Source organism: Procambarus clarkii, chromosome 22 (assembly GCF_040958095.1).
Source record: "Procambarus clarkii isolate CNS0578487 chromosome 22, FALCON_Pclarkii_2.0, whole genome shotgun sequence".
NCBI classification, from domain to species: domain Eukaryota; kingdom Metazoa; phylum Arthropoda; class Malacostraca; order Decapoda; family Cambaridae; genus Procambarus; species Procambarus clarkii.
The window spans coordinates 7,406,156-7,418,852 of NC_091171.1; the positions used below are offsets into that span (position 1 = coordinate 7,406,156).

The 12,697-nt window shown below is 41.5% G+C and overlaps 1 protein-coding gene across 1 annotated transcript in view; it reads right to left on the reverse strand.

Annotated features, from left to right (window-relative positions):
* Nucleotides 1–1,491: 1,491 nt before the first annotated feature.
* The window catches only part of LOC123757249 (tubulin alpha-2 chain), a 55,118-nt gene continuing 43,912 nt past the window's right edge, over nt 1,492–12,697 (reverse strand). The window contains exon 5 of the mRNA XM_045740772.2: nt 1,492–2,650. Within this exon, the coding sequence (XP_045596728.1) occupies nt 1,820–2,650 (831 nt within the window). The 3' untranslated portion in view covers nt 1,492–1,819. The remainder of the gene's footprint in view (nt 2,651–12,697) is intronic.

Below are 12,697 nucleotides of genomic sequence, written 5' to 3' on the forward strand. Positions count from 1 at the left end.
TTCCCAGAGACCCTGGTTTGCGAACAGGGAGGACAACGGCATTGAGCCAGTCCTCGGGGACTGACAACGACTCCCAGATCCGATTATACACTCGGTAAATACAGAGACGTGCACGGAGGGAAATGGCAAAACATCTCATAATGAATGCCATCGGAGCCTGCCGCCGTAGAACTGCAGAGGGCCAGGGCAGACCGAAATTAGAGAGAGAAGGGATCATTATAGGGAAGTCGAAGATGAGTGCAGAGCGCAGGATACAAGGGTCTTCCCTCACCTTGAGGTAACACCCACTCGGGAAAACATCGTAATGTGGGCATGGAAGCAAGCTTCAAGTTTGCGTGTTCAAGAGATTGCATGCAGCAGCATCAAAGCTGTTTGACCAGACTAATAGCCAGGAGACCTGAGTGGATACTAGGACACGGGTACACTGATGCCCAGAACCAACACGAGGCAGGTGCATGATTAGTTTACAGATATCCAAAAAGGATACTTGTACACCAAAATACTGGTGAGAATGCCGACATTGATAATGTTTGGAATTTGGATATTAATGCAAATACTCCACGTCATAACATTTTTTAGTGCCTTTGGAAATGTTCAAGAGGACGCCCTAAAGACATATCTTAATTTAATGGACTAGTGTAATGCGACACTATTCTCAAAGTAAAGGAGAGAGATGTACATAAAGAGCAGGGGTAGCTAGGTAAGCAACCATGGGTAGGTGTATCATACACGCACACTACCACCCAGCAGGCGTCACACCCACACTGACAACGGCAACTCTTTTCATACAGGTATCTAGTAATATTTAGCAATTCTAAATTCAGTTTTATTTGCCAACAAGTATCACTTTCTTGGTCGAATGTACAATAGTTTTTACTGTAGTCTGTATAATTTTGTACATAACATATCTTTAAATAGTTGGGTTACTTATGAGCTTACAACTACTTCCACCCAATTATTCTTTGAGGAATACAACAGAAAACTTTAGCACTAACATTGTATGCACTGTACAATAGTTAAATATATTTTCTATATAGAATACTTGGGCCAGATTCACGAAGCAGTTACGCAAGTACTTATGAACGTGTACATCTTTCCTCAATCTTTGACGGCTTTGGTTACATTTATTAAACAGTTTAAAAGCACGAAAACTTGCCAATCAACTGTTGTTATTGTTATAAACAGCCTCCTGGTGCTTTGGAGCTCATTATTAACCGTTTAATAATTATAAACAAAGCCGCCAAACATTGAGAAAAGATGTACAGGTTCGTAAGTACTTGCGTAACTTTTGTGAATCTGGCCCCTTGTGTATTAGAGATGCAGGTGACATTATAGGTCACCTCTAGAAGGGTAATGCAAGTAAAAATGTCAATACCAGTTATATATTTAGAAATTTCAAAGCCCCATTCAAATTTAGGAGGAAGCAATTGACAACTATAGTTATCCTTACCAATGACAAACACTAAATGTAATGGTAAGGTAATAAAAGAATTTGTAGCATATAAATTTAATTGATTTTAATTTAACAAGATTAAATATTCTTAATTCACAAATATATTAAAAGCAACAGGAATGTTCAGAAAAATATAATTGATAGTTAATTATGAAACAATTTGAGACCAGGTTAGTAATACTAAATTTGCACTGCAAAGTTAGCGTTAAATAGTTATAAAAGATATATACAAACGAGTGTTTTGGCATTTTATCCTAACACTGATAGACATATCGATCAATAACAAAATATTTGCAAAATTTTAAGAATAAGAATCATGATAAAGTGATATAAAAACTTTTGAAACCAATGAATAACAAAATATATTTAATACTCATCAGCCGCTTCTTCTTCGTTTTCACCCTCGGCAGAATCCATGCCAACCTCTTCATAATCTTTCTCAAGAGCACCCAAATCCTCACGGGCTTCAGTGAACTCTCCCTCTTCCATGCCCTCTCCCACATACCAGTGAACAAAGGCACGCTTGGCATACATCAAGTCAAACTTGTGGTCAAGACGAGCCCATGCCTCTGCAATAGCTGTGGTGTTGGACAACATGCACACAGCACGTGCTACTTTAGCAGAGTCAGCTCCAGGTACAGCTGTTGGTGGCTGGTAATTAATACCAACCTTAAAACCTGTGGGACACCAGTCCACAAACTGTATACTCCGCTTTGTTTTAATACAGGCAATAGCAGAAGTAACATCTTTTGGCACAACATCACCTCTATACAAGAGACAGCAGGCCATATACTTCCCATGTCGAGGATCACACTTCACCATCTGGTTGACTGGTTCAAAACAAGCACTAGTTATTTCTGCTACAGACATTTGTTCATGGTATGCTTTCTCAGCAGAAATAATAGGAGCATAGGACGTTAAAGGAAAATGAATCCTTGGGTAAGGTACCAAGTTGGTCTGGAATTCTGTCAAGTCAACATTCAAAGCACCATCAAATCTCAGGGATGCTGTAATGGAAGACACAACTTGACCAATTAGGCGATTGAGATTTGTAAAGGTGGGTCGCTCTATGTCTAAATTTCTTTTGCAAATATCAAATATGGCTTCATTGTCAACCATAAAACAGCAATCAGAGTGCTCAAGGGTAGTGTGTGTTGTCAAGATGGAATTGTACGGCTCAACAACTGAAGAAGACGACTGGAAAAAAAAAGGCAAGAATCAATGTGGATTTCCCAAAAACACAGTACACAAGAGTTAAATTGAACAGACTTTGACAATGCTCACGTGCTATATTATATGCACTAAGTAAACTATATTCAGAACAATGTTATTCTTAATATACAGAATACACACACAAAAATAATTAAATAGCAACCATTCAAAATTCGGATATTAACACACTCGCATTGAGGGGCTGCCACCCCCACTACCACAACCCAAAATGTTATCTGCCCTATTTTCTCTACATTTGAAGAGACTGAATTTGTCCACTTTGCTTGTTCAATCTTGTAGGTAGAATCATTTCTCCTCTTTGCCTCAGAATTCAGATATAAATTCTAAGCCTCTTTTTGTAGCTTATTCTTCCTTGGAGTACTCGTACACACACAAGGTGTACACACACAAGATGTACACACACAAGGTGTACACACACAAGGTGTACACACACAAGGTGTACACACACAAGGTGTACACACCCTGCAAGAGCAGCATATTCTAGTACTAGTCCAAATAAATCACTTAACACTAAATTATTAATAATATAGTTTTTTCTGCTGTAACTAATTTGTACCAATTATTACTTTAAAGTACAAGGGAAAAATATTAGCATTTGCCATTGCACTATATTAAGTTAAGGATGTATAAATACTGTCATTTTTCTTAAAGCGTTCCAAGCTATGGACACTTTAAATGTTCATAAACATTTTATATTGGTACAGCTGCTCGTTTCTGTATTTTGTCAAATACTTGCAAATAATTACTATATTGCTTAGTAAGAAAAAATATCCAAAATTTATACTTTGTAAATTTTCAAAATAGACACCTTAAAAACCAATTGTCATTCTGAAATACAATGATTATGCATATTGATACTTTTAATGATATAATCATTTCAGTATTATTTATTCTGAACTGCAAAGTTAGTTAACATTTACAAATTATATACATAATGGGCTACATAATTATTATAGTAGTTATTTATAATCTACTCATCCTGAAACCTATTTACTCAATCATTTTTATTACATCATAATGGAGAAATACCCAAATTAAGAATTGGTAATTATGAGCAAAATAAAAACTTCTGGAAATTATTCATACTAGTTTACAGTATAAAATATTAAAACTATTTTACCCTCATCCATCATGCTTTATAATCCTTAACGAGTAGGCACGTCTTCGAGGGACCACCTCTCTTCCACCCAGACTCCAGTGGGCACATGCCTACTTGACCACAAACATAACTAACAAGGTGAGCCCATGTCTTCCAATAATACCAGTACCAGTACAGGTATTGGACAACACGGCCAAGTTGTGTGCCACTTTGGTCGAATCATTTCACCATTTGGCAACTGGTGGTTTGTCCAAACCTTGAAACCCGAGGCAATACTCGAAGTAACATCCACCGGCATATATCACCTCTGTAACAGCATGTCATGCTTTCATGTCAAGAATCATGCCATCTGGTTACCTAATTCAAAGTAGATGCTTTAATCTCTACTATAGTGTCTCTTCTGGTGAGCTTTCTCGGCAGAAATAAGAGCTTGCTGAAGTGAAATTGAATCTTGGGGAGGTTATCTCGAGATGATTTCAGGGTTTTAGTGTCCCTGCGGCCCGGTCCTCGACCAGGCCTCCACCCCCAGGAAGCAGCCAGTGACAGCTGACTAACACCCAGGTACCCATTTTACTGCTAGGTAACAGGGGGCATAGGGTGAAAGAAACTGCCCATTGTTTCTTGCCGGCGCCCGGGATCGAACCCTGGATTACAGGATCACAAGTCCAGTGTGCTGTTTACTCGGCCGACCGGCTCCCCAGTTAAGGGAAAGTTAACCATCTGCTCTGGAAATCAGCAAAGTCAATATTCAGAGCACCCTCAAATCTCAGGGATACTGCTCAGTAATGGAAGATTTGTGAAGGAGGGTGCCCCGAGTAAATTATTTCTGGAAATATAAAATATGGCTTCATTGTTAACCGTTAACAAGGTCTTAGGATACGGTACCAAGTTGAAACTTAACGACCAAACAGAAAACTAAATTCCATCGAGAACTTTATAAACTTACTGTGATCATTTTGTATCTTGTACAAAAGAATACGGTACTTCCAATGTGAAGTTATGTGAAGGTTATATTCCTTCACAATTTGTATGTTTGTCATTTGCATATTTAACCCCAAATACATACAATGTTAATTATGAATAACTTCCTCCATTAATTAAAGAGCAAACACCCCTCTTTAGCAACTTTCTGATAACCAACATTACAATACAACCCAAGTGGAAGCTACCCAGAATTCTAATAAGATGTATTTTTTATGCAATCCTGGAACTATTTACCAGGTGGAGCCTTTTCAGAGCACAACTGTGCATTATTTGGAATAACTTTTGATAACCTCAGACAATGTACATGTTATGATGGGTGTCAAAGTAATTATCAAAAGAAGGGACCTAACTGGGATGGGTGTCTGAAGATTTCTTCTCTAATCATACATCAGCAGTTTATACTACAGAGCACTTTATCCTCTGTGAAGAAATACCAAGAAGGAATACGGTAGCAATGTTGTTAAAAAGAAAGCAATTATGCTGCGCCTTCCAAAACAAAACTGCATTCAATATAAACAACCAGCAGAAAGTATATATTTGTCCGGCAAAAAAAACTTACTGGCACAAATGTACATTTACCATAATTAAACAATTTAAAGGAAGTATTAGAATTAAAAAAAGAGATTTATGGTAGCTCAAAGAGGAAGTGAAAACCATGTAATATTAAATGCATGTTTGTTATACTGTATAATGTACCATATGTACACTATATTATTCTAAAGACTAAAATCTGGACTGGAAGCTACAATGTTTTTGTCATTCTAAGTACATAATAAGGTTCACACAAAGTCAGACAGCTGTAAGATAATGATCCAAGTCAACTCGAGAAAGAATACATAACAAAACTGACCTACAACCTGAAAAATGTTCTTTATAAACCTAATCAATGCAAAATACCTGGTCATTCCTAACTTAGTTATGCAAAGTCCATACAAACCAAAACTTCTAGATCCATACCACTAACCAAGTGCTAATCCAAGCTAACACACAAAATGGTTAGTATCAGACTTACCTGATTGCTTGAGGCAAAAAAACTGATCTCCCTATTTCAATCTGGCTTTCACTGCTTCTGCTCAACCCTGGATCCCCTGACACAGCTAGAGCATGACACTGCAGAAGCTTTTAATAAAAATAGTGTTGTTGGCAGCCTATTTTATTGTAACATTTAACAGGCCTAGGACTCCCTGCTATAAAATGAAAAAAGCCAAGATGTGACAAAAGCAGCAGAATAAGCTTCAAATAATGAGACTATACATTCATCATTGGAAGTGTCCGAACTTTAAATAAAAAGTGCAAAGTAATTATGGCCCGTCAAACTTGATCACACACACTTGATGCAGGAATATCCGACTGGACAATCTCTATGTTTAATATTAGATAGTCAAAACTATCAATTGAACTTCATGAAAACTACCCGCATTTGCTAGCCTTAATTGTTAAAATGCTAACTCGTCAGGCTACCACTATTTATCTGCCACAAACTATGTACAAAGCCTACTCTTACATGCATTGACTATGTACCTTGCATGGCCGCATATGACGACTGCAAGACAGCCTATTTCAGGACCAAAATGCTGAAGAAAAACTTGCAAATATACTTTATGAACTTTCAGTATCTGGTCATAAAGCCTTCATATTGCAAATAGCAATAGGAACAAAAGCAAGTGATGCATAGTAAATCTACCTAGCATTTAACATGGATATGTCTATAAGAGTAGAGGTATATTAATGACTATTACAACTGCCAATGAAAACCAAGAACATTGGGAATTCAATGTACATAAAGCAATGCAGACCTGACCACATAACTCAAATTTATAAACTACAGCAGTATAATCACAGGCTTTTATGGGCAACTATTTGTAAATCTCTAAACAATACACATGTAAAGCAAGTAATTGTCAAAAGATGGCAATGAGCTTTGAAGAATACTTTGAGGAAAACCCAACAAATTCCTTTATATTTTGTTAAAGATTAATTTTAGTGCAAGCTTTATGATGACCAACTACACCCAAGGAATCTATTTGGATTAGGTCCTAGCAAATTAAATGCTAATTGGTAACAACAGCTTTGTAAAAATTAAGATCTACCATATCCTGCAATATACATCTATTGTATCCTATGACAAAATCCTTAATGATTGTGAACATTTATGAATCGAGATAAACTTTAGAAACAGCTACTTTAGTGCAGAGTAAGTAGATTAAAAAAAAAAAAAATTAATGCATCATTTAAGAAAACCCAAAGGATGATACAAGTAGCAATACCAATAAAAAAATAAATGAATCCTTAGAAGTAATTATCAAAAAAGGCACCAAGCCAGAAAAGCTATGTAGCACCATCAAACGTGCGGGATAATCAGAGGGCGCAAAAATATCACCGAGGATGCCAATATGAGAACAAAAACGCATAAGGGGAACGATATCAAAGGTATCAGATTCGCCAAGAATTCAATCGAGGGACAAGTGACCGCGGGGAACGGTTGGAAAGCAAGACACACGCTCGTGCTGGAAGTCAGGACATTCAACAAGGATATGCACAACAGTAAGAGGGAAAATGCAGTTAGGACAATAAGGAGTAGGATGGTGATCCATTAAGTGTCCGAGTTAAGCGTGTATGGCCAATACGCAACTTTGCAAGAGCCGTTCCCCACCGCCGGTTACGGTGGTAGGAAGAAGGCCACAGGGACACACTACACTTTCTACTAGAGATAAGAACCGGCCAAGGTTGAATCTCTACTACCACCAGATGGACTGGATTAAAGGACTCCAGAGCCATGAGGGCACTGCGAGAGTCAATTACAACCACAAAGAAGGATTGACAGCGGGAAAGCAGGAGACGAAGAGCAAAGAGAATAGCAAAGTTCTGCCATGAAGTTGCTAGTCTCCGGAGGCAGGCGACACATATAGGTGTGGTCAGGAAAAACAACAGACTAGCCTACACCGCCTGCAGATTTGGCCCCATCGGTGAAGATGGAAACAGAGCGGGAATGTGAAGAAAAGTGTTCAAGGAAAAGGCGTTTCAGAACTGTAGGAGGGGTAAAAGATTTAAATGATGTGGGTCAGGGATTTGCAATATTGAGGAAGGGGGACCCTTCATGGGGGTAAGGACAGAACAACAAGGAGAAATATTAGTAATACTAACCATAAGAGGCGAGACAACCGGACAGAAATAGGGAGGTGGTGAAGGGGAACAGGAACTAAAGGAGGGGAAAAAGTCAAAGCACGACACAGGCGAGAGCGAGGGTGTTGTAAGGACCGTGCAACAGTAGGGAAGACAGCAGCGATCTCAGTAGTCCTGGAGAGACAGGAAGCTAGTGTCAACGTACAAGCTGAGGGTAGGAGTTGAACATAAGGCACCAGAGCTAAGGCACAACCCAGTATGGTGCAAAGGATCAAGACGGCAAAGAGTAGAAGCAGAGAGTATGCAGGGCAACCATAATCAAGCTTAGGCAGTAAGAGAGAGGAATGCAAAGAGAGAGGAGCATGCATCTATCCGCTCCCCAAGAAGTATGGGACAAAACCTAAAGTAGATTAAGGGCTTTAGAGCATTCAACTAAGAAATATGGGGCAACAAAGACAAACGAGTGTCAAAGATTAACCCCAAAACCTTCGTGGAATCTTTGTACACAAGGGGACGATCATAAAGCGACAAAGAGGAGTGAAGAATGACATGCTTCCAAGTCATAGCACAAGTCTTAGTTGCAGAGAACTTGAAGCCGTCGCTGAAGGAGAGGCGAATCATCACCTCGACAGCAAAGAGTAAGATCGTCAACATAAAGAGCGGAGAAGATGCCAGAAGGAAGGGAGGAAAGAAGACCATTGAGGGCAACCAGAAAAAGTAGTACAAAAGTAGAAAGTACCTTGAGGTACACCTTCGTATTGCCGAAAAGAGACAGTGTGCGCACCACCAAACCTGACTAAAGGAACGAGAGGAAGCCTTGGAGGAAGCGAGGGCGATGACCACCGAGGCCAAAAGAACGAAGCTGGGGCAGAATATGGTCTCTCCAAGCTGTGTCATGAGCCTTTTCCAGGTCAAAAAGGATAGCAACAACAGAGGCCTTCGCAACAAAACAGCAGAACGAATATAGACCTCAAAGTTTACCAGGACATCAGTCGTGATGCGGCACTTGCAAAAACCAAATTGAGAAGGAAAGGCAGTGATGGTGTTCCAAGAACCACATCAGACGAACATTTACCATACTCTCAAAGAGTTTGCAGACAACTCGTGAGGGCAATTAGAGCTAAAGTCCTTAGGGGATGTTCCCAGAGACCCTGGTTTGCGAACAGGGAGGACAACGGCATCGAGCCAGTCCTCAGGGACTGACTCCTCCTCCCAGACCTGGTTATACAGACTCGATAAATACCGAGACACGCAAGGAGGGAGATGGAGAAGCATATCATAACGAATGTCATCTGAGTCGGCTGCCATAGAACTGTAGAGGACCAGGGCAGACTGAAGTTCAGAGAGATAGAAAGGATCGTTATAGGGAAGACAGAGGGGGTGCAGAAATCTAAGGGATGAGATTCAAGAACAGGCTTACAAAGGAAGGAAGGATTAAGGAAGACGAGAGCCGGCGCTAACAGTTGAAAAGTGGGAACCCAGTTCGGTCGTGACCTGCAATGCGTCTACCACAAGAGTACCATGGAGGTGAAGAACCGGCGAGACATCTGGAACGAACTTTCCCGCAATTTAGCGGATCTTCTTCCAGATCTGCGGTAGAGGAGTATCAGACGTAATGGTGGTAACATAAGATTTCCAACTTTCCCGTTTAGCTGTACGGATGGTCCTATGGGCCACTGCCCTAGCTTTCCGAAACAAAATAAATGAATCAGCCGTCTGCCGGCATCAGCCTCTCTTCCAGACTGCATGCTTACAGCGGACAGCCCAAGCACAGTCTGCATTCCACCAGGGAATGCACTTTCACGTGCCCTGGGAGGTAGAGCGAGGAAGAGAGAGGAGGGCAGCGTCGAAGACGGTGTCATGAAAGAGGAGGGGGCACGAGGAAGAGGCAGAGACGAAAGGTCTGAGAGTAGCATGGAGGATAAATAGGCTCCAGTCAGCCTTGGAAAACTGCCACCTAGGGAAGAAGAGGGGAAGGTGAAAAGAGAAAAAGGAAACAAGGATGGGGAAATGGTCACTGTTATGGAGGTCATCAAGAACCCGCCACGTGAGATCTAAGTAAAGGGACGACGAGCAGAGAGATGGGAGGGGGACGTAGCGATAGTCAGAGGTAGGAGGCGAGGAAGAAAACGATGCCTTCTTACCCGCTGGGGATGAGGAAGGAGAGGAGCCAGGCTTACATTTTTTACTCAAAGAGACAGGTGTTCCAGCAACAACGTACTGGGCGACAGACTCAATGGTCTCAGCAGAAGAAGAATGGGGGCAAGCAACATGAAGATCGCTGGGAGGATGATGGATAACAGCCTGGACAGACAGGCGTTGTGGAGGGCCAAGAGACTGGGGGGTAGGGAGGGGACAGAAGGATCTGGGGGAAATGGGGAAAAGAGACACAGGAGACATGGCAGACTGGATAGGAAGGGGTAAACTCCAGATGGAGAACCAAGAGGGAGACCTTTTGGGACAGAACGTAAAGTAACAGGGGATGAGGCAGTGGGCGTGTCTGGGTCCAAGGCCTGGAAACGGTTGTGTGACCGAGGAAAGTAAGAAGGATGAGGAGAGGTAGAACACAACATGCTAGAATAAGATGCGCCAGTGAAAGGGTGGAGACGGCGGTCTTGGCGTCTCGCTTCAGTTAAGGTCAAACGATCCTGGTGTTTCAAGTTGAGGATGGCTTCCTCAAGCTTGTAGTGTATATACTTGCAGGAGAAGGAAGGGTGAGCCTCACCACAATTGAGGCAGCGAGCCTGGGGAGAAGAGCACTCCGACTTAAGAGTGATCATCGTCCCCTACACATAGGGCAGAGACAAGACTTGAGCTTTTGAGGGCATCGTGCCCAAACTTCCAGCACTTATTACATAGTCTAGGAGAAGGGATGTACTCCTGAACGGAGCACCTGGCACCAGCAAGAATGATAGTGGGCGGAAGGGTCCTACTATCGAAGGCGATTTTCACAACTCGAAGGGGGGCTCATGACGTCGACCACAAGGGGGGTCGGGTGGATATGTCCACCTGGAGGACAGTGTGGCTTTGGGCTTCGAGGATATGTTTAATATCCTCATGGCAGTCTTGGGTCCCTAACACCAGTTGCAACATGACGCAGGAGGAAACATTGGCACAGTGTGCCAATGTTTCCACACACACATTAGCATTTAACCGATCGATTTTTGAGACCCGAACAGGAGCCTCCCCAATGCAGGACAATGCGGCTAAGCAGGCAGTTGTATCCCAAGAACCAGCAGTGATGACACGTACCGAAACGGGTGGAGTTAAAAGTAACAGAGGCATCTACCGAATCAACAAGGTGTTTATGGCGGGAGAAATCAGGTGTAGAATCCAGATGGAGATCAAAGTATTTAGCCCATGAAGCAGGACCAAACAAGGCGTTGTACATATTAGTATGGGATTATGCGAGTCTGGTCGTGGCAGGGGATGGCGTCGAGAACCCCACCCCCAGTCCGAAATGGCGGGGGTTGGCGGCGGCATCTGTTCACAAGAGCCCTGATGAAGATGTGTTGAACCCCGTGTATCCGCAGGCTGTTTAAATCTTGCGTTGTACACCAACACGTCATATGATGTGTTGCGCAATTTTGGGTAAGCTATTCAACAAGTCTTATGACATGTTGAGCAGCTTAAGGGTTAAGAACCGTCAGTCACTCGAGGTCGGGTTCAGTGGCGAAAGAAGGATTGACAATAAAAGCGTCCCCCTCCCTCGCGACATTGGGTACCACAGTTCTATGGGTGAAAGAGTATGCCTCCCCAAAGACCTGCGCGTCAAAACAGAAGTAGTTCGAAAGAATAATCAAGACTGGCAAAAGGTTGGCAGGAAATGACAATTAGAAAGGAGAAGAGGCGGGCAGAAAAATGAAAAGCAAGGAAAAGGAAAAGATGTCTGGCAAAATTGAAGGCAGCAGCAGAAGGCTTCAAAAGGACAGAGGACTGACCCATGGAGCATTACACTCCAGCAGCTGCCCACCAAGCCCCCTCATGATGACAACGGATCAGAAAGGGAGGGGGTGCATCCTTAGAAAATTTACTAAATTGAAAATCACACGTTTGACCACAATGTTAACTGCAACCACCACATTATTTGATTTATTGTCAGTACTGATGATATCTGGCACCACAGTACACCTCATGGACACTCAGCACAATGAAGTGTCTACTGTAATATGCCTGTACTGAACTAGATATGAAAAAACACTAGCACACAAGACAAATTATTATGTAACCGATGAAAAAAGTTTACATGTATCTTAAACCAAGAAAAATGGCAAGGCCATGCCAGTTCTAATAATTTGTAACTTAGTCTGAGACACAATAATTAAACAAAAGCCCTTTTAGAAAGTGCCTTACAATGTGTGAATGACACAAGTTATAGCACACACAATTTGCTAAAAAGACTTAAGCAAAATAGCACACTAAATGTTAGCATTAAGTTCACCTTTGATTGCTAGAAAATAATGATTGTCCAGCACTTATTTTCCCTCTTCAATACCCTCACTTGTGGCAACATTCAGTGCAAAGTAACCACCATAAACTAATTGCCACAAACAAGAGAATGAAGACTATGACAACTTTAAATAAAGCATACACACCTAACCTCAATGAAGTTTAAGAACAAGTGAAATCAAAGTTTAAACCCATGAGAACTTCAATATGTATAAAACAACACAAGAGAACCTCAAGCTCTAAAATAATCTTTCAAATCTGGAAAAAGAAATGCTGCTTAACCTTAAAGTAGGAAGACTGTGGGACAGCCCGAGATCGTTCCAAGTTAAGATATATATATTGTACCTAGGAGGATA